The sequence below is a fragment of the Scyliorhinus canicula genome, chromosome 27, assembly GCF_902713615.1.
Source record: "Scyliorhinus canicula chromosome 27, sScyCan1.1, whole genome shotgun sequence".
Classification (NCBI taxonomy): domain Eukaryota; kingdom Metazoa; phylum Chordata; class Chondrichthyes; order Carcharhiniformes; family Scyliorhinidae; genus Scyliorhinus; species Scyliorhinus canicula.
The window spans coordinates 20,954,263-20,975,346 of record NC_052172.1 but is presented as its reverse complement, the minus strand read 5'-3'; the positions used below and the strand labels follow the sequence as shown (position 1 = coordinate 20,975,346).

At 48.1% G+C, this 21,084-nt stretch overlaps 1 protein-coding gene across 1 annotated transcript in view; it reads left to right on the top strand.

The window, feature by feature from the left end:
• Window positions 1-20,241, top strand: part of sae1 (SUMO1 activating enzyme subunit 1) — a 105,628-nt gene extending 85,387 nt beyond the window's left edge. Inside the window, exons 7-9 of the mRNA XM_038785865.1 lie at window positions 13,283-13,427; window positions 16,427-16,496; window positions 19,922-20,241. Coding sequence (XP_038641793.1) covers window positions 13,283-13,427; window positions 16,427-16,496; window positions 19,922-20,014 — 308 coding nt within the window. The 3' untranslated portion in view covers window positions 20,015-20,241. The remainder of the gene's footprint in view (window positions 1-13,282; window positions 13,428-16,426; window positions 16,497-19,921) is intronic.
• The last annotated feature ends 843 nt before the right edge of the window (window positions 20,242-21,084 follow it).

The window sequence follows — 21,084 nt, the reverse complement described above, 5'->3', positions numbered from 1 at the left end:
CACTGTGCTGCCCCATGAACAGCAGTGTTAACCACTGTGCCACTGTGCTGCCCCATGAACAGCGGTGTTAGCCACTGAGCCACCATGCTGCCCCATGAACAGCAGTGTTAACCACTGTGCCACTGTGCTGCCCCATGAACAGCGGTGTTAGCCACTGAGCCACCGTGCTGCCCCATGAACAGCAGTGTTAACCACTGTGCCACCGTGCTGCCCCATGAACAGCTGTGTTAACCACTGTGCCACCGTGCTGCCCCATGAACAGCGGTGTTAACCACTGTGCCACCGTGCTGCCCCATGAACAGCAGTGTTAACCACTGTGCCACTGTGCTGCCCCATGAACAGCAGTGTTAACCACTGAGCCACCATGCTGCCCCATGAACAGCGGTGTTAACCACTGAGCCACTGTGCTGCCCCATGAACAGCAGTGTTAACCACTGTGCCACTGTGCTGCCCCATGAACAGCGGTGTTAGCCACTGAGCCACCATGCTGCCCCATGAACAGCAGTGTTAGCCACTGAGCCACCATGCTGCCCCATGAACAGCTGTGTTAACCACTGTGCCACCGTGCTGCCCCATGAACAGCAGTGTTAACCACTGAGCCACCATGCTGCCCCATGAACAGCTGTGTTAACCACTGTGCCACCATGCTGCCCCATGAACAGCAGTGTTAGCCACTGTGCCACCGTGCTGCCCCATGAACAGCAGTGTTAGCCACTGAGCCACCGTGCTGCCCCATGAACAGCTGTGTTAACCACTGCGCCACCATGCTGCCCCATGAACAGCAGTGTTAGCCACTGAGCCACCGTGCTGCCCCATGAACAGCAGTGTTAACCACTGTGCCACTGTGCTGCCCCATGAACAACGGTGTTAACCACTGAGCCACCGTGCTGCCCCATGAACAGCTGTGTTAACCACTGCGCCACCGTGCTGCCCCATGAACAGCAGTGTTAGCCACTGAGCCACCGTGCTGCCCCATGAACAGCAGTGTTAGCCACTGAGCCACCGTGCTGCCCCATGAACAGCAGTGTTAGCCACTGAGCCACCGTGCTGCCCCATGAACAGCAGTGTTAACCACTGAGCCACCATGCTGCCCCATGAACAGCAGTGTTAGCCACTGAGCCACCATGCTGCCCCATGAACAGCAGTGTTAGCCACTGAGCCACCGTGCTGCCCCATGAACAGCAGTGTTAGCCACTGAGCCACCGTGCTGCCCCATGAACAGCCGTGTTAACCACTGCGCCACCGTGCTGCCCCATGAACAGCAGTGTTAACCACTGCGCCACCGTGCTGCCCCATGAACAGCAGTGTTAGCCACTGAGCCACCATGCTGCCCCATGAACAGCAGTGTTAGCCACTGAGCCACCGTGCTGCCCCATGAACAGCTGTGTTAACCACTGTGCTGCCCCATGAACAGCAGTGTTAACCACTGTGCCACCGTGCTGCCCCATGAACAGCGGTGTTAACCACTGAGCCACCGTGCTGCCCCATGAACAGCAGTGTTAGCCACTGAGCCACCATGCTGCCCCATGAACAGCAGTGTTAGCCACTGTGCCACCATGCTGCCCCATGAACAGCAGTGTTAGCCACTGAGCCACCGTGCTGCCCCATGAACAGCAGTGTTAACCACTGAGCCACCATGCTGCCCCATGAACAGCAGTGTTAGCCACTGAGCCACCATGCTGCCCCATGAACAGCTGTGTTAGCCACTGAGCCACCGTGCTGCCCCATGAACAGCAGTGTTAGCCACTGAGCCACCATGCTGCCCCATGAACAGCAGTGTTAGCCACTGAGCCACCGTGCTGCCCCATGAACAGCGGTGTTAGCCACTGAGCCACCGTGCTGCCCCATGAACAGCGGTGTTAGCCACTGAGCCACCATGCTGCCCCATGAACAGCCGTGTTAACCACTGAGCCACCGTGCTGCCCCATGAACAGCAGTGTTAGCCACTGAGCCACCGTGCTGCCCCATGAACAGCAGTGTTAGCCACTGAGCCACCGTGTTGCCCCATGAACAGCAGTGTCAATCCTCAGGATCGTTTATCTTCCCAAAGTTGGTAGGCACCTGGCCCAAAGTTCTACGTCCTGTTCTCTCTCATCTTCCCATACATTCCTGTTCGATAAGGACACATAATTGATGATAACGAGTGGGCATTGGATGCTGTACAGCCTCCAGGATCTGTGCCGCAAAGCTTTGTTACTGTATTAGTCCATGCGTTTACTATTGAAGCCCTATTGTCAATGTTATTCCCAACAGCCACAAGAAAGCATTATCCTTCACATTGTGCAAAATGTGTTTGTTATCTTCTGCATCCGTCATTGAGATCTTTTGAACTCATCTCGGTAAACTATGGCAAAAAGGTCACACGCTAACCAGAGGAAATAGAGTAAATGCACATTTGGTTCTATTAGGAATTTGAATCAGTGGAGTGAGTTAAACGGATACTGTAAATAAGAGTGAAACAGCAACTTGGCATTTATATGTGCCTGTAAATGTACAAAATGTCCCATAGCACCTTACAAAAGCGGCACACTCTCACACGAGGTGAGGTGAAAGAGTTTGTGAGGGGTTGATCAAGGCTGAGAAAGAAGATGTGAGATTTGAGACGCTTTAAAGGGGTTGCGATTGTAATGGGGCAAAAATCTTTGGGTTGGAGATCAAAAAGCATGGCCTGGGTAGTTAGAATCATAGAATTTACAGTGCAGAGGGAGGCCATTCAGCCCATTGAATCTGCACCGGCCCTTGGAAAGAGCACCCTGCCTCAGCTCACACCTCCACCCTATCCCCACACCTCCACCCTACCCCTGGTTGACCAGTGGCAGGAGTGAAGAGAAGCTGGGTAGCGAGGGGTTGGAGTCAGAGCAGTGGTTGGTGCAGGAACATGTTCATATCGGAGAAGACAGAAGCAGTGGGGTGGGGAAAGGCTGTGGGTGCACTTGAGGGTGAAGTTTCTGAATAAACAGCAACCCGGGGAGAGTGAAGCGCAAGATGGAATGTGAACACTTTGGTTACATTGGAGCTTCTGGAGTCTCGGTGAAGCAAATTCAACTTGAAAAACATTGGAGTTATCATTGATGCGAAACATTAACTGTGTTTCCTCTCCACAGACGGTGCCAGACCTGCATTTTCGGTTTTTATTTTGGGTTTCCAGCGGCCTCAGTATTTTACTTTTATTTGAGATATAACTCAACCAGTCCAATTGTAACATAGTGATTGTGGAAGGAGAAATGATTTAGGTGTAACTTAGTATTATTATTTTTTTCTTTGAAAAACGTTTTAATGAAGAATGAAGGTATTGTCAAATATATACAGACCGGAAATGAGCAAACAGAACCACGGTAGCACAGTGGTTAGAACTGTTGCTTCACAGCACCAGGGTCCCGGGTTTGATTCCCGGCTTGGGTCACTGTCTGTGTGGAGTCTGCACTTTCTCCCCGTGTCCGCGTGGATTTCCTCTGGGCGCTCCGGTTTCCTCCCACAAGTCCCGAAAGACGTGCTGTTAGGTGAATTGGACATTCTGAATTCTCCCTCTGTGTACCCGAACAGGCGCCGGAATGTGGCGACTAGGGGCTTTTCACAGTGACATCAAGTGCTCGCTTCGGCAGCACATATACTATACAGTGACATCATTGCAGTGTTAATGTAAGCCTACTGGTGACATTAATAAATCGAATTGGAGAGGAAGTGTGCAAAAGGCATACATGGCACGGAGCTGGGTAACTGAGTATACGAAAATTGTTATTTGTCAAACTGTGCGGAAATATCATGTGGTCAATTACTGTGGTTCTGGATGAAGAACCCATTGCCGGAGATGGACTGAAAGCAGTGCCATCACTGGAGCTTGAGGATAGCCGTTGATGATCGCTTATTCGGTTATGTTATTATTGCATTGATCAAGATGGGGCGAACGCACGTGAATGTTCGCTGGATGTTCGGATTGAGCAAGGATCCTGAGTCAGTAGGCTAATTGGCAACAGGGTGTGGCTGGGTTTTGGCAAGCATTTAGTAATTGCATTGAAACTTGCAGAGCACATCACATGACATTTGTGAATGAAGCCGGTAAGAGCTGGCGAATTGTGTTGAGTCCAACCTGTGTTGAAAGCGCAGTAATTCAAACGCTAGGCTTTAATTTAGCTGCATGCATATGGCAGAAGCGCAGTGACTTGCCAATGACACTTCCACTGGGACTAAATAACCACAAATCTGGACACTTTTATTGAGCCAACTAAAGAATAGTCTGTGGTTACTAATCCGATTCGGTTTAACCAGACGGAAGTCTGTTCTGAGTGTTTCTGGAGCTCCTATATTAAATGTTATTTCACACCTTCTGTAAAATTGGGGATGTGATTAGTGTTTTTGTAACTGGGTTTTCCCCTAATTGCGAAATTACACCTTTATTGCATTTAGGTTACATGGAAGCCTGATCTGCAAGTGCAGTTGAGTCACTTCTTTTCTTCGCTCCGTTGAATTGTGACTTGGCCGCAGTTTCTTGTTAAAAGAAAGAGGTTACAGCTGCCCCAATACCTCTGGATTTATAGGATGCAATCCATGTGCTTTTGTTCGAAGCCCTGGTTAGTTTTTCGCTGTGTGTATGTGCAAGAATGCACACATTAAATAAATGTTTTCAATATGAAGAGCCATTTATTTGAACTCTTGCTGACCTGCTGGACTGTTTTTATTTTGTGAGTTTCTATTCCAGCGTTGTTTTAATTCCAATTCTAGAAGACGACATAACTAAATCCAGCTTGGTTACCCCAGCCGCAGGTTAATCGGCCAACAGTAAGCTTGGCTTCGCTCGTCTGTTCCCGGGATAAGGTTGCTGAATTTCCTAGTGTAACCTGGTGGAGCTGGCGCATGCAGTCTGCTGGAGCCCAAATTGCAACACTGCTGGTGTGACACGCACAAGCAATTGACTAATCCACCATCGTCCCAGGCCACCAGTGGTGGTACACAGTGGGCGGGATCGTATGATCCCACCGATGACCCCCCCCACACCGCGCTTTCCCAGCGGAGTAGAGTGGATTTAGTGGGAAGTCCACTGCCGAAACCCAGGTGGCAGGGAGGCCTGAGAATTTCGCCCAGTATTTAACAGGAGTCGGAAAATACTGAACCATTGGGAAATTGTGTTTCCAGCTTTGCCAGAAACAAGCAAAGATGTTCAGAAACAAGTGATGTTTACCGGTCAGGGAACATCACCTATGGGCGGCACAGTGGTTAGCACTGTTGCTTCACAGCACCAGGGTCCCAGGTCAATGCCCAGCTTGGGTCACTGTCTGTGTGGAGTCTGCACGTTCTCCCCGTGTCCGCGTGGGTTTCCTCCGGGTGCTCCGGTTTCCTCCCACAAGTCCCGAAAGACGTGCTGTTAGGTAATTTGGACATTCTGAATTCTCCCTCTGTGTACCCGAACAGGTGCCGGAGGGTGGCAACTAGGGGATTTTTGCAGCAGCTTCATTGTATGTAATTTAATGTAGTAATAATCTTTTGAGTTTCACAAGTAGGCTTGTGCAATGAGGTTACTGTTAAAAGCCCCTAGTCGCCACATTCCGGTGGCTGTTGGGGTACACAGAGGGAGAATTTAGATAGTCCAATTCACCTAACAGCACGTCTTTCGGGACTTGTGGGAGAAACCGGAGCACCCGGAGGTAACCCACGCAGACACGGGGAGAGCGTGCAGACTCCGCACAGACAGTGACCCAAGCTGGGCATTGACCTGGGACCCTGGTGCTGTGAAGCAACAGTGCTAACCACTATGCCACCGAGCTGCCCTAAGCCTACCTGTGACACTAATAAAGATTATTATGAGACAAGAAGCGTCGAGATTTTTGCTTTCTGTGTGCAGTGTTCCTCCAAGAAACTCTATTCAATTAATTACCATATATGGAAATGACTTGTTTGTGGAAAAATCTTGACAAAAGGCAAAACACTAGTAGTGACTAGAACAGATCCTTCTGATTGCTGGTAGAAGAGACATTGAATAACCTGTACAGGAAATTAATTAAGACAGCACTGCCGTGTGAAAGTTTCCTAAACCTTGCTGCTGATTCAACTGATAAAGCACCTTTTCTTTTCCATAATTGAAAAGTGTGAGAAAAGAGTAACCAACAAAATCACAGGAAATGGTTGCAGAAGACAAAATTGTCAAAGATTGTACTGAGGCTGTTTTCGTGCTGGTTCCAGAGCCCAAGTGGCTAATCGTGCCTTGCAACAGGGACGGAGCAGTAAACAAATAAATGTTTGTGGGGTTGTAAGTTTTTGGCAGGGTGGTTCTGATCTACATTGACCCAAGAAATTATGCATGTCCGAGCGATGGAGACAAATGGGCCCAAGTGTGACCCCCTACTCCGCCTTGAGTGAGCCGATCTTGTTTATGATAGCGGTGGCCACGTCAACATTTACCTGTGGGGGGGAAACCATACGATGCGGACGTGAGAGTAGCAGCTTTTCCAGGGGTTCTGGCACCACTCGCTTTATTACCTGTCTTTTATTCTGTTTGCGTGGCACAGGTTTGCTTAATCCGAGGGTTAGTATTTAGCAATATTAGCAAATTTAGCAAAGTCCCCGGCAGACTTTTGGATAAGTATCGGAGAAGAAAATGGCAAACACTCAAAAGAAAAGTCCTGTGATAAAAGGGTCCACTTGGACGCGACGGGAGTGGATCTGCCTTTTCAATATGTTGACCTGGCCCTCGACCGGTCTCTCGACCTGATGCTCTCTGAGGCAGAAGCGCAAACCCTATTTTACTCGGGCAGCACGGTGGCACAGTGATTAGCATTGCTGCTTCACGGCGCTGAGGTCCCAGGTTCAATCCCGGCTCTGGGTCACTGTCTGTGTGGAGTTTGCACATTCTCCCCGTGTCTGCGTGGGTTTCGCCCCCACAACCCAAAGATGTGCTGGGTAGGGGGATTGGCCATGCTAAATTGGAAAAAATAATTGGTAATCTAAATTTATAGAGAAAAAAGAAAAAAACCCTATCTTACTCTTTTTCTTGTGGTCTATGCGGTTGCTGTAACTGCAAACTATTCCTGGAATGTACGGGGATTTCGCCATCCTATCCAGAGGAAAGTGGTTCCTGGGGTGGATTCTCCCCTGCTGGCAGCTGACCTGCTAGATAATCGAGCGTTGGCCAAAAAGATCATTCAACTGTTCCGATGCTCCGGCCCCCCGCCGCCGACGAGCTACACATCCCGCGCCGGCTGCAAATGAGTCACTTACACCTACTTACACCCGAGTAATAACCGACAGACCCGTTGATGCAGAGTTTGAGTGCTCGTGGGGCTGTGCTGCTGAATACTAATGAGAGGATCGATGAAATGGAAAGGATCCTGAATGCCGAAAATGTTGCTTCCTCAGTTGAAGATCGCATTCATCTTTGGAAAACCAGCTATGCGGCATGTCTGAGATCCTAGAATATTTGGAGGACTGAGTCGGAGAGAGAATATCCGTGTCTTCGGTCTGCCAGGAGTGGAGGGTAAGGCTCCTGTTAAGTTCACTGAGAACTGGCTGCCACGTGGATGTCGTTTCAAATTGGAGAAGGTGCACCATAGACTACCTTTTCAGGCCAAGGGACAATCAACGTCTCCGGCCCCTAATCATTCGCTTCCACAATTTTAAAGATCGGCAGAAGGTAGTCGGTTGTGCTGGGGCCGGTCCCAATGAAGGGTCAAGGATTAGCCTTTCATCTTGGGTGTATAAGGGATTGGGTTAGAAAGGACCTCTCCCCATTTTCTGAATGATCTGGTGTTAAAACGAGCTGTTAAAATCAATTGTCCTGACGTCATCCCGTCTTGCTTGTTTTTACATTTGCAGTAATACTTTCTGTACTGTACCAGGCATGTTCTGAAATGTTATTTGCGCCAAAGGTTGAGCACCCCGATCCAAAATTCCGAAAACAAAAAAATTCTGAATTCCGCACTTTTTTCCGATTGCCGACGTGATGTCACGAGTGGGAAATCCTGCAAGGGCCTGGGAAGGTTCCCGGGCAATGTGCAGTTCCAAACGTGCGCTGCATGCATGCAGATCCCAACGTACGCCGCGCACACACAGTTCCCAACACGCGCGTAGTTCCCAGCGCCATCAGGTGCACGTTATATTCCGAAATCCGATACATATTCGGCCCCAAGCCTTTTGGATAAGAGCAGCTCAACTTGTTAAAAAAAAAAAAAAAAATTTTTAATTATAAAACTCTAATCAAAACACATTTAAAAAAAGAAACTACCTTTGATCCCCGCTCATGGAGAAGGGAAGTGGCAAAAGACCTTGCATCAAAGTAACAAAAACAAAATACTGCAGGTGCCAAAAATAGCAAAAAAAAACAGAAAATGCTGGGAAAACTCTGGTCTGGCAGCGTCTGTGAAGACAGAAACAGTGATTGTTTCAAGTCGACTGTAACTTCCTCAGAAGCGGAGGGGGTGGAATGTCAGCCTCTCTTTTTGTGCAGGATTCCTGGAATGAGGCCTTTATCTAGAACCTTGTGGCTTGGAGACGAGATGGGTGGATTTATTTAGCCTGTGGATTGCACAGTGGTTAGCACTGCTGCCTTGCAGCACCAGGGTCCCGGGTTCAATTCCGGCTTGGGCCACTGTCTGTGTGGCGTCTGCACGTACTCCCCGTGTCTGAGTGGGTTTCCTCCGGGTGCTCCGGTTTCCTCCCACAGTCCAAAGATGTGCAGGTCAGGTGGATTTGGCCGTGCTAAATTGCCCCTTAACCCCACCTAGCCTGCACATTATTTGGATATTAAGGGGATAGGGCAGGGGCCTGGGCCTAGGTTAGGGTGCTGTTTCAGAGGGTCGGTGCAGACCCAATGGGCCGAATGGCCTCTTCTGCACCGTAGGGATTCGATGGAAGCAGAGGATTTGGAGGTCATGTAGAAAGATGAAACTGAGGTTGTGAATTAGCCATGATCTTATTGAAAGACGATGTAGGTTTAAGGAACAGTATATCATACTCCTGTCTCTATTTTTTATGTTAAAAATGCAGCTCCTTAACCTTTAATATTTTACGACCAGTAAATCAACCTTGTGAGCTCATTCCTTTCTGTTTTAAAGGTTTTTAATGTCCGTTCCAAAATGTGCTACATTTATTACCTACAATCTCCCACCTTGTCAGTCTAGGCATTTTATACACTATATAAATGCATCAAACTGCCTGGGTTCCTACTGCATTGACTGTGCTACACTGCATTTGTAGACCCAATGTCACTAAGCTAATGTACCCGGTGTGCTTGATGCCTGGTAATGTCTGTATTAAACAAAAGCTGCCAATTCTAATAGCGCACCGTTACTGAGCATTAATCCATTATCGACTGCTGTGCCAATGGCTGTTTATATTCTACAATGAATATGTTGACACAGTAGCAATCAGCTCGAAGTATTCAATTCTCAAACATCAGTCTGTTTAATTCTCATCTGAACTCGAAAATGAGATATCTGTTTGCGAATTGTCGCCTCCTTGCCACTGCCGCCTATAAGGTATGGTGCGGTGGATCGGAGCTGTTTAGCTTTCATTCCTGTTTTTGTTTGCACTCGGCAGCCCATGTCTTCCATCTCATGCAGTCGGCGCGTAATGAAAAACTCGCTGAAGGATTAACTATTGTGCAACGATGAGTATCTGACATGTATTGTTTGTGTAATCCGAACACAGAGAGAGACCTCAATAGAGATTAATCTTTTGTTTTGTTATCTCAAGGTGACCTTGGACGGTTTCATCATCTCCCCCACCCCCGGCGCTGGTGTTAAAACGTATAATGGCCAATGTTATTTCAGCTAGCATGCCAATAGCTGGGCTGCAGCGAGTGCCTGCACCCATCGGTCTCGCCAGGAGGAACGTTGGCCAGGGTTTGCCCCCCTAATCGGAATCTAGCAACATTGAGGAGAGATCCTCAAGTATTTACACGCAACAAACAGCCACAAGTAACCGTGTAACCATGAGCAGGTGATCGGTTTTAGTGGTTGAGGAAGAAATATTGGCCAAGATGTCAGGGGTAATTCCTTGCTCTTTCTCGCAATCGTGCTGCGGGACTTTACTTGTGACCGGCTGAGAGCAGGCAGAGCCGTAATCGAAAGACGGTGCAGCGTTCCCAGGCACGAAGAGCGTCAGCCCAGATTATGGGCTCAATATCTAGCGGGCGACGCGAGCCCACACTCAGAATCAAGCCTGCTATCCATTTTGTGCTCTGGCTAACATCTTAACTCCTGCTGGAATATTATTGCACAGGTCCTGGCGCGTCACCGGTACCTTGCTCAAGTGGCTATCCTTCCCTTATCCCTATAGAAGCCCCTTTCCAACAAGGACTACCAGACAGCAATGATTAACCGTGACGTGTTTTTTTTTCTAAAAACCAAGAATGAAATAAACAAAATCAGCATCAAACTGGGATCCGCTGATGTGTGAGAATTTGTGCTAAATCAAGCTGTACGTTTAATGAAATGATTCCCCACTCCAGCGCCAGAGACCCACAAGATCTTGATTACTTTGTCGACCTCATTTAAAGACATTGGAAGTTAATGAGTGTTGAGTTTGAGGAGTCCGTGATTGAATGTTTGGGCCTTTCGCTATCGTTGGTCAACAAAGCGCTGCACTGCAGTCACGTTTGTGTTCGGTGTAGTTATGTGTTTATCTATTTTTTTTTAAACTTGCCCCTTAACTCTCAGACAAATGTGGTGCCAGTCGTCCCGTGCCTGAAGTGAACTTTTGCCCCATTGTCTCCAGTGACTTGATTACTCCCACCGCTTAGCAAAGATGGAGTGCCGAGATAACTAGCAACAAGAGACACAGCTGTCTGGAGCTATGCCAGTGACAGACTGTCGCTTTCTCGTACTGTTTACACACCCTTATCGAATAGCTATCCAAGTGTCAGTAACAGTGCAGCCACCTCCTACACATGTAGTGTGCACTTGGAGCATTCGGAGATTATTTTTAACATTAATAGTCAAACAAAAATTTGAAGAGGAAGTAAGTGCCCTGTGAGCGTTACCAAAAAAAACTGTTATGGATCACTGACGCTGCAGTTAATTTTGGTCTCGCGCGGCGAGAACTTGTTGACCTGACGACCATAAGATTGAGACTCTGGATTTCGGTCGCAAAATGGAGAATGCGAGCCCTTTGACGTGTGGGACCTTTTACGTGTTGGGATGTAACTGTGTCTCTTGGCTGGTGGGTTCTAAGGCAGTTTAATTAGATTAGTCTAACCAGATGGACGCAATTTCGTAGGCAGAGCTGACCAGCTAGTTCCATCAAAGCTGGCTTCGGGGGCGGATTGTGGCGCAGTGGTTAGCGCTGGGAGTACGGTGCTGAGGGCCGGGTTCGATCCCGGCTCTGGGTCACTGTCCGTGTGGAGTTTGCACATTCTCCCCGTGTCTGCGTGGGTCTCGCCCCCGCAACCCAAAGATGTGCAGAGTAGGTGGGTTGGCCACGCTAAATTGCCCCTTAATTGGAAAAAATAATTGTATACTCTAAATTTATTTTTTAAAACTGTCTTCGACTGATTGATGGCTAAACTCTTCATCCTCAGCACCACCCTCTGCCTCAGACGTCCGCCGCATAACCATTCCGATCATTGGGCTGGTTTAGCACTGGGCTAAATCGCTGGCTTTGAAAGCAGACCAAGGCAGGACAGCCGCGCAGGTACAATTCCCGTACCAGCCTCCCCGAACAGGCGCCGGAATGTGGCGCCTAGGGGCTTTTCACAGTAACTTCATTGAAGCCTACTTGTGACAAGTGATTTTCATTTCATTTCATCTGTAATCTCCTGTGAGGCGAGTGCAAACAGGACCAGTAAAGGGAAAAATAATTTTTCTAAAATCCGTCTGTGATGATCAAAACCTGTCCAGAAGATCACATGGGACAGGCGTTAATCTGCAAAGACGCTTGCCTCCTATTTGATGGAACCTCTGTCCCAGCTCCATCTGAACGTCAGAGTCAGCATGCACCATTCCACTTGCCAATTTATGCGAGAGATTGGGGTCCTTTGAGAATTATCTTTTGGTTGCAACTTGTTGATCCATTACGCGCTGGGTGAATGTAGTAATGGAGGGTGACAGTTTACTTCTGTTTAAAGTTCTCTGCCCAGGACGGCATTTGGCGCAGTGGTTAGCTCTGGGACTGCAACACGAGGACCCGATTTCGAATCCCGGCCCTGGGTCACTGTCCATGTGGAGTTTGCACATTCTCCCCGTGTCTGCGTGGGTTTCACCCCCACAACCCAAAGATGTGCTGGTTAGGTGGATTGGCCACGCTAAATTGCCCCTTAATTGGAAAAAAAAATAATTGGGTACTCTGAATTTAAAAAAATAAATGAATCTGCCCTTCCCTCAACTTGGCTCCGAAAATAACTGCACGATAAAATAATAGTTGAATTTTAGTTCAAAAACTTTTTTTTTAATGTATTTTGTTACAAACATGTATCAAAACAGGTTACAGCAAATGAACACCCGGGAAACATACTTCCCAACAATCAACTATACAGTCCACAAATTTTTTCACCTTTTTCACCCCCCCCCCCCCCCCCCCCCCCCCCCCCCGTGACGAACAGCTCCTCAAACACGGTCACAAACATTTCCCACCTTTTCTCAAACCCCCCCTGCAGAGCCCCTTAACTCATACTTTGTCTTCTCCAACCGCAGGAAGTCGTACAGGTCACCCAACCAAGCCGTTACCCCCGGTGGCGATGCCGACCGCCAATCCAGTAAAATTTGCCGCCATTCGTTTTACAGCACAGAAAGTGGCCATCAAGCACCTGTCTATTCTAATCCCATTTTCAGCACTTGGTCCATAGCCTTGTCAGAAATGGCGGTCAATGCTTCTTAAATGTTGTGAGGGTTCCCGCCTCCACCAGCCTTTCAGACAGCGATGCGAAGGCCACGACATCGGCCTTCCTCCTCTCCATGAGCTCTGGCTTCTCCGAAACCCCCGAATATCGCCACCAAAGGGTCCGGGTCCACCTCCTCCTCCACTATCCTGGCTAAGACCGCGAACACTCCCGCCCAGAATCTTCCCAATTTTTCACAACCAAAAACATATGCGTGTGATTTGCTGGTCCCCGCCCACACCTCTCACACTCATCTGCTATCCCCTGAAATAACCCACTCATTCTCGCCCGAATGATATGCACCCTGTGCACCACCTTAAACTGCATCAGGCTGATCCTTGCACAGGAGGAGGTCCCGTTTACCCTATGCAGTGCCTCATTCTCTTAAATGTGCCAATGATAATGCACCTTGGGTACCCTTTTAAGGAATAATGGGTCCTGACTTTGCTGTTTTCTTAATTTTAATTTTCTCTCTGACAGTTCTGTTGAAATTCCGAACTGCTAAGGCCCGGGATCCAATGCCCGAGAGCTATGACGAAGATTCAGAATTACTGCTGCAACTAAGGAACGATGTGTTGGATTCTTTGGGGGTGAAGAGTGACCTGCTCACGGATGAGTTTGTCAGGTCAGTTAACTCTTTTATTTGTGGCAGTGAATAAATGCGTGAATATCTCACCGACCTCTGAACCGCATCCAGAATAAACGCCAACGTTCCGTTCCTGTGGCTTCCCCTAGTCTTCGGAATGCTCTAGTTCTGGCTGCAGGGCAGTTATTCATAGAGTTTTACAGCACAGAAAGTGGCTCCGCTGGCCAGCAAGCACCTATCTATTCTAATCCCATTTCCGGCACTTGGTCCATAGCCTTGCCTGCGGTCAATGCTTCTTAAATGTTGTGAGGGTTCCCGCCTCCAGCAGCCTTTCAGACAGCGAGTCCCAGATTCCCACCATCCTGGGGTGAACAAATCTTCCCTCAATCCCTCTAAATCTCCAGCCCCTGGCCTTGAATTCATGCACCTGGTTACTGACCTTCCTACCGAGGGGAAACGTTCTTTCCCATCCACTCTATCTCATACGTGCCCTCAAAATTTTGTACACCTCGATCATGTTCCCCCTCAGCCTTCTCTGCTCGAAGGAAAACAACCCCTGCCTAGCTAGCCTCTCTCCATAGCCTAAACTCTCCAACCCAGGCAACATCCTGCCGAATCTCCTCTGCACCCCCTCCAGTGCGATCACTTCCTGTCTATATTGTGGTGACCAGACCTTCACACAGTGCTCCAACTGTGGCCTCACCAGTGTTTTATACAGCTCCAGCATAATCTCCCTGCTCTGTGCCTCGGCTAATAAAGGCAAGTCTCCCATTTGCCTTCTTAACCACCTTATCCACCTGTCCTTGCTTCAGGGACCTATGGACAGGCACCTTTCGGGTCCTCTGTACTTCCTAGCGTCCTACCGTTCACTGTGAATTCCCTTGCCTTGTTAGTTCCAAAGATGTGCGGGTTAGGTGGATTGGCCATGCTAAATTGCCCGTAGTGTAAGGTTAATGGGGGGATTGTTGGGTTACGGGTATACGGGTTACGTGGGTTTAAGTAGGGTGATCATTGCTCGGCACAACATCGAGGGCCGAAGGGCCTGTTCTGTGCTGTACTGTTCTATGTTCTATGTTCTCATTCTCTCTTCTCCCCCCCCCCCCCCCCCCCCCCCCCCCAAATGCATCACCTCAGACTTTTCAGGGTTAAAAGTCCATTAAATACTCTCTGGTACCTTATTGGATGGTTTTGACGGCCCACGTGGCTCTCTTGTCTGTTGAAATGAAGTCAGTCACAGTTTGTGGTGGAAGCAGGAGACCCTTTGGCCCAGCGTGCCTCTGCCAGTTCCCTTTCTGAAATTTAATCTGTTTCCACCACCTGCTGACCCCAGCGGCAATGCCCAGACTACGTAACCATAGGGAGTCAGTGACGGGCCTTGATCGCGGTCAAACGTGAGGCACATCCAATGTAGAAAATGCACGCCAACCTCTCTTTCCCCCCCCCCCCATCCCCTCCTCTCTCATCCTTTTCCCCCAACCTCTAAAACCAGGTCTCCCAATAACACCGTTAGAACGGCCATGCAGACTGCGCCGTAAACAATCGTTTCCTCTTCTCGGGAATGAGAAATTAACAGAAAGGATTACTTGGTGTGTAGCAAGTCATCTGAGGGTTTCCTCAGATTGTAAAATGAAACCAGGGAGGAAACCATTTTACCTTGAAGGCCAGTATAATGTTGCTGGTGGTTAAGGGTATCCCCTAACTTAAGAATCCAAATTGGTTGTGAAAATCATTCAGACAGTAGAGGATTTCCAATCTCTTGGTTATGCTGCAGGTTCCATTTTCTTAATTGGCAACGGAATTTTTTTTTTGCACCAGACGTCATGCAAATCCCCAGGGTCAAGCTGGACTCTGTGCCCAGGATTGAGAGGGAGGGAGAAGAGCACGCAATGTTTGTGCCACCAGTTGCTACACCGACCCCTCTGCTATACCGTGGCCTCTGGATAAAGGAGAATCCTGGATCAGCTGCGGTATTCATCTCGCTCTCTGGAGGGAGCAGACAGGCCAAAACTTGGCCAACTTTCGAATAACAGTTATTAGCTGAGCACTTGAATCCGTAAGGATTCTCTTTTCCCACCGCCGTGGGTTTCCCGGTACATGGGGTGGCTTTGATGGGAAATCCCATTGACGAGGGGAGCGAAGAAAGAGTCCCGTCATTAAGGAACAGTGTTGCCGATAAACACGCGACTGGGGGACTGGAGAATTCCGCCTCACATCCCATATTCTGGAGGAAGTGAAGAAAATAGACTATTAACTAATTTGAAGGTTAAAACAAAAGCAGTTGTGATTTCCATATATTGAAACCTTTTTATTATTTCGTGGGATGTGGGCATCACTGGGCTGGCTCAGCATTTGTTGCCCATTCGTAATTGCCCCTTGAACGTCATGTTAGCACAGCGGTTAGCACTGTTACTTCACAGCTCCAGGGCCCCAGGTTCAATTCCCGGCTTGGGTCACTGTCTGTGCGGAGTCTGCACGTTCTCCCCGTGTCTGTGTGGGTTTCCTCCGGGTTCTCCGGTTTCCTCCCACAAGTCCTGAAAGACGTGCTGTTAGGTGAATTGGACATTCTGAATTCTCCCTCCGTGTACCCAAACAGGCGCCGGAATGTGGCGTCTAGGGGATTTTCACACAACTTCATTGCAGTGTTAGTGTGAGCCTACTTGTAACAATAATAAAGATTATTATTAAAACAGACCAGCTTGCTCAGCCATTCCAAAGGGGGCAGTAAGAGTCAATAACATCGCTGTGGCTCTGGAGTCACCTGTAGGCCAGACCGAGTAAGGACGGCAGATTTCCTTCCCCAAGGGGACATTGGTGACTTAGATAGGTTTTTACCACAATTAGCCACTAAAAATCCAGATTTTTTTTTTTATTAATTTAATTTAAATTCCACCAGCTGCTGTGATGGGATTTGAACCCGTGTCCCCCAGAGGATTCGCCTGGGGACCCCTGGATCATTATCCCAGTGACATTGCCGCCAAGCCACAGTCTCACACTCCAATTATAAGATTATAAACTGTGCCTTTCCTTCCTTCCTTCAGCTCCTGTTTCTCAGAGCTAGCCCCAGTGTGTGCTGTTGTGGGCGGAGTACTCAGTCAGGAAATTGTAAAGGTAAGCAGCTCATCAATAAATATTTAACATGTCTAGCCAGTGCACAGGTAGAGGTGCCAGGTATGACTGAGGGTTGTGCACACAAACTGTTAGTATCAACCCCATATATTGGACAGTTAGCGTATGTACTCCTTTGATCCGTCCGAAAGAAAAACTGGTTAAGGCAAGAGGAAGGAAAGTAAGGTTTCAGAAATATATTTTCATAGTAAGGTGGGAACGTGCAAAGCAGTAGGTTTGATCAGAGTACCTTGGTTCAATTGTTGGAGCCTGTACGTGTGTAACGTTAAAATGAAGACGGTTCATCACCACACCTCCGATCGCGGAACATTGTACAGAACTCGGATCAATGTTACTGGCCAAGCTGACCCACGCTGGGAGCAGTCCGGACAAGGTCCCGCAGATTGATTCCTGGTGTCTTATGAGGAAAAATTGGGCCCGGACTCATTGGAGTTTAGAAAAACGAGAAGTGATCTGCGAGGATTCTGAGAAGCTTTGACGAGGTGGAGACTTGAGATGCTGATTCTCCTCCTGGGGAAACCTAGAACTAGGGAGCGGAGATTAAAAATAAGGGGCCTCCCATTTAAGATGTGTCACGACCCCCGGGGCTCGTCCGCGGTCAATTCCAGCCCAACTTGACCCGGAGTCGTAACAGAGGAAATTAGATTTTATTTAAAATACCCGAGGTCCTTAGTTGAGCCCAATAACCGCAATACCAGGTTTGTATCTTTAGAGTACAAGTAATCTTTTATTATGTACAGTATTGTAATTAAACAGACAGAAATATATATAGACACATACACACACACACGAGAAAGAATGGCAGAAAGGACATAAAATTAAAAGGGCAGCATGGTGGCGCAGTGGTTAGCATTGGTGCCTCACGGCGCTGAGGACCCGGGTTCAAATCCCGGCCCCGGGTCACTGTCGGTGTGGAGTTTGCACATTCTCCCCGTGTCTGCGTGGGTTTCGCCCCCACAACCCAAAGATGTGCAGGTTAGGTGGGCTGGCCACGCTAAAATGCCCCTTAATTGGAAAAATAAAAGAATTGGGTATTCTAAATTTAAAAAAAAATACATATGTAGATAAAAATAAAAGGATAAGGATCTTTGATGCACTGGGATGACTGCCAATTAATGTCTGTCTGAAGTTCAAGCTTTTATTTTAGCACTGCTTCCTTCAAGGCCTGAGATGGTTTTCTCTGGCGAGATTGTCGACCTTCTCTGCAGACTCAGCATCATTTCAGGTTCACAGCAAAGGATGTGCCAGACACTCACTGCTTTTAGAACAAGAGAGCAGTTCTTTCACTTCAGGAAGCAGGAGAGAGAGAGAGAGAGACAGTTCCTTTCACTTCCAAGACCCAAAAAATGTGTGCTCAGTTTTCTCGGAAAGCATCAGGCAAGAATCAATCACTGACTGTTGTCAGGCAGAACCAAAATGGCAGCAAGGGGTAGCACAGTGGCTAGCACTGTGGCATCACAGCGCCAGGGTCCGAGGTTCGATTCCCGACTTGGGTCACTGTCTGTGCGGAGTCTGCACGCTCTCCCCGTGTCTGCGTGGGTTTCCTCCGGGTGCTCCGATTTCCTCCCACAGTCCAAAGATGTGCAGGTTAGGTGGATTGGCCGTGATCAATTGCCCCTTAGTGTCCAAAAAAAAGGTTAGATTGGGTTACAGCGATAGGGTGTAAGTGAGGGCTTAAGTGGGTCAGTGCAGACTCGATGGGCCGAATGTCCTCTTTCTGCACTGTATGTTCTATGAACAAAAGACATTGGGGCAAAGAAAATAAACAGGAAAGATTCTTACAGGGGGATTTGTGGAGGGTTTTCTGAAGGTCGTATGTCTTTGCTCTTTGGGGAAAGGAGTGCCAATGGAGGTTGAGTCATTGAATATATTCAAGGCAGAGTTAGGCGGAATTTTCATCTGTGAGAGAGTAAACCTTTTAGGGGGACTGACAGGAAAGTGAGTTAACAACAGCCATGATCAAATTGAATGGTGGAATAGGCGGGAAGGGCTGAATGACCTGCTCCCTTTCCTGTTTCTTACGATTTTATGACTTGTCTATCACTGACGTTAAAATTTTTATTCCTAGTGGGTGGCGCAGTGGTTAACACTGCTGCCTCACGGCGCCGAGGTCCCAGGTTCAATCCCGGCACCGGGTCACTGCCCGTGTGGAGTTTGCACATTCTCCCCGTGTCTGCGTGGGTCTCAACCCCCACAACCCAAAGATGTGCAGGGCAGGTGGATTGGCCACGCTAAATTGCCCCTTAATTGGGAAAAATAGAATTGGGTACTCTAAATTTATTTTTTTTAAATACTTTTATTCCTGGTTTCAGGTGTTTTGAGAATGATCTCTTAAAGATGCCAGCCTACATCCAACATAGTGGGTGGGAGTTACTGACCCTCCCTGCAGTGTGTTTCCCATCAGCGGAGACGGATCACCATTGTACATGCATGCTGGTATGCCATCTGAACACTTATTTCTGTCGTTGCCAACTTATTTCATGGCACCTTGGAATACTACAATGCAGCAGGGCAGTCCATTCAGCCCATTGACTCTCTGCTGGCCCTTTTGAAAAGTCATCCAGTTAGTTCACTTCCCTGTTCTTCCCCGCGTCCCTGCAATCTTTCCATCAGCTATTTATCCAATTTGAAGGCCACAAATAACTCTGGATCCACAACCCTGTTGGGCATTGCTGTTCCAAATCCTGACCACTGCCTCACTTCTGCCATTTTGCCAGTCATCTTAAACCTATGCCCTCTCGTTGTTTGATCTAGCGAAACCCTCCGTGGCCTCTTGGCCTTGTGTGCTGTTAAAGGAAGAACTCCGGCTTCTCCAGCCTATCAGTGTGTCTGTAATCATTGCCTCTGGAGCCATCCAGTTAAAGTTTATTCTGGATTCGCTGCGAAGCCTCCGTATCCTCCCTAGAGCGAGGTGCCCGGCATTGGGCACAGTAATCCAGCTGGTGGCTTATATTTTCTGCAGTTGACTTCACTGTCCTGGGGAAAAGCAGAGGGGTAAAATTCAGAAAGAGCTTCAGGATCCACAAATTCAAAAGCCTCTCGAGCTCGCTCCGCCATTCAGCACGATCGTGGCTGGACGATCTTGGTGGGACGATCTTGGTGGGACGATCTTGGTGGGCCAGTTTGAAAAGCGTAACGACAGGGGACTTGATTGTGAAGCTCACCACAGTCCAATAGACCGACACCACACTCAATCTAAACTTAAATGTGAACTGTGGATGTGCAGGTGAGGTCATGGAACGCATCTGTGAACGACAGCAAGGATTAGCACATTCTGAGGAGGCTGCTGGTAGAAAGTGGGGCCAAGCTGTCGCAATCTGTGGCAATGTTATAAATAACTTTGGCAATGGCCTGGCTGCTGCTCCTGTTTTGTGAGGAATGAATTTCTGACTCTGCGTTCTCCACAGGCCTTGTCTCAACGCGACCCACCACACAACAACTTCTTCTTCTTCGACGGGTTGAAAAGTAACGGGATTGTTGACTGCATTGGAGCCAAATGAATGTCTGCGGAAGTTCGGAAATGGTTACCGAGTACCGAAGGCACATCCTACACCGAGCAATCTCCGCTGCTTCCGACCTAGAGCTCACCGCCGAGTGTCAAAACTGAAAATGAGACCGAACAATGTCAACCAGGAAAACGTGAAATTATTTTGTAAGAAACTGGAGGATATCGAATTGGCAACTTGGAACATAATCTGCACATTGCAAATAAATGCAGTTCAAGCCACTTGCAGTCATTTTAACTTGATCAGAATTGCTGATGTTATCTGTTGCAGATGTAGTTATTAGCAATCTATCCTGCCCTGTTACATGCAGCCAGTATAGTTCACTGCTTGGCCATGTTGCTTTTGTTAACGGATGTGTAAACGTCTGCCCAAAGCATTATACGTGTACATATATAGACCCACTTGTATCACCGAGGTTTGTGTAGGCAAGTCAAAATCAATAACCAGCTTAATCGATCAGTCCACCCGCCAAACCCCAGACACTAATATTGTGGCCATAATGTCATTCAAAATCCAGAGCAGCTACATTCATTTAATAATCTTTATTGTCACAAGTAGGCTTACATTAACACTGCAACAAAGTTACTATGAAAAGCCCCAGTTGCCACATTCCGGCGCCTGTTCGGGTACACTGAGGGAGAATTCAGAATGTCCAATTCAGCTAACAAGCACGTCTTTCGGGAGCAATCAAACAACCCAAAGATGTGGTGAGGTGGATTGGCCACATTAAATTGGCCCTTAATTGGGGAAAAAATTACTGGTTACTCTAAATTTAAAAAAAAGTTTCTAACCAGGTTTCTGCAGATTTTACCCAGTCAGAAATTCTCACCCCACGTTTTCAAATCCGCCTCCCCCACCATGTTTTCAAAGCCCTCTAATCTCCTGAACATGCTCCAGACCTATACGGTGTCTGCACTCCTCCCGTTTTCGCCTCTTCTACATCCCCGATTTTAATCCCTTCGCCACTGCCTTGCCTCCAAATCCTGCAATTCTAAACTTCTTCCACCCTCTCTTTAAGGAAAATACTCTCCTTAGATCCTAAGGCATAGAACGATATCGCCACT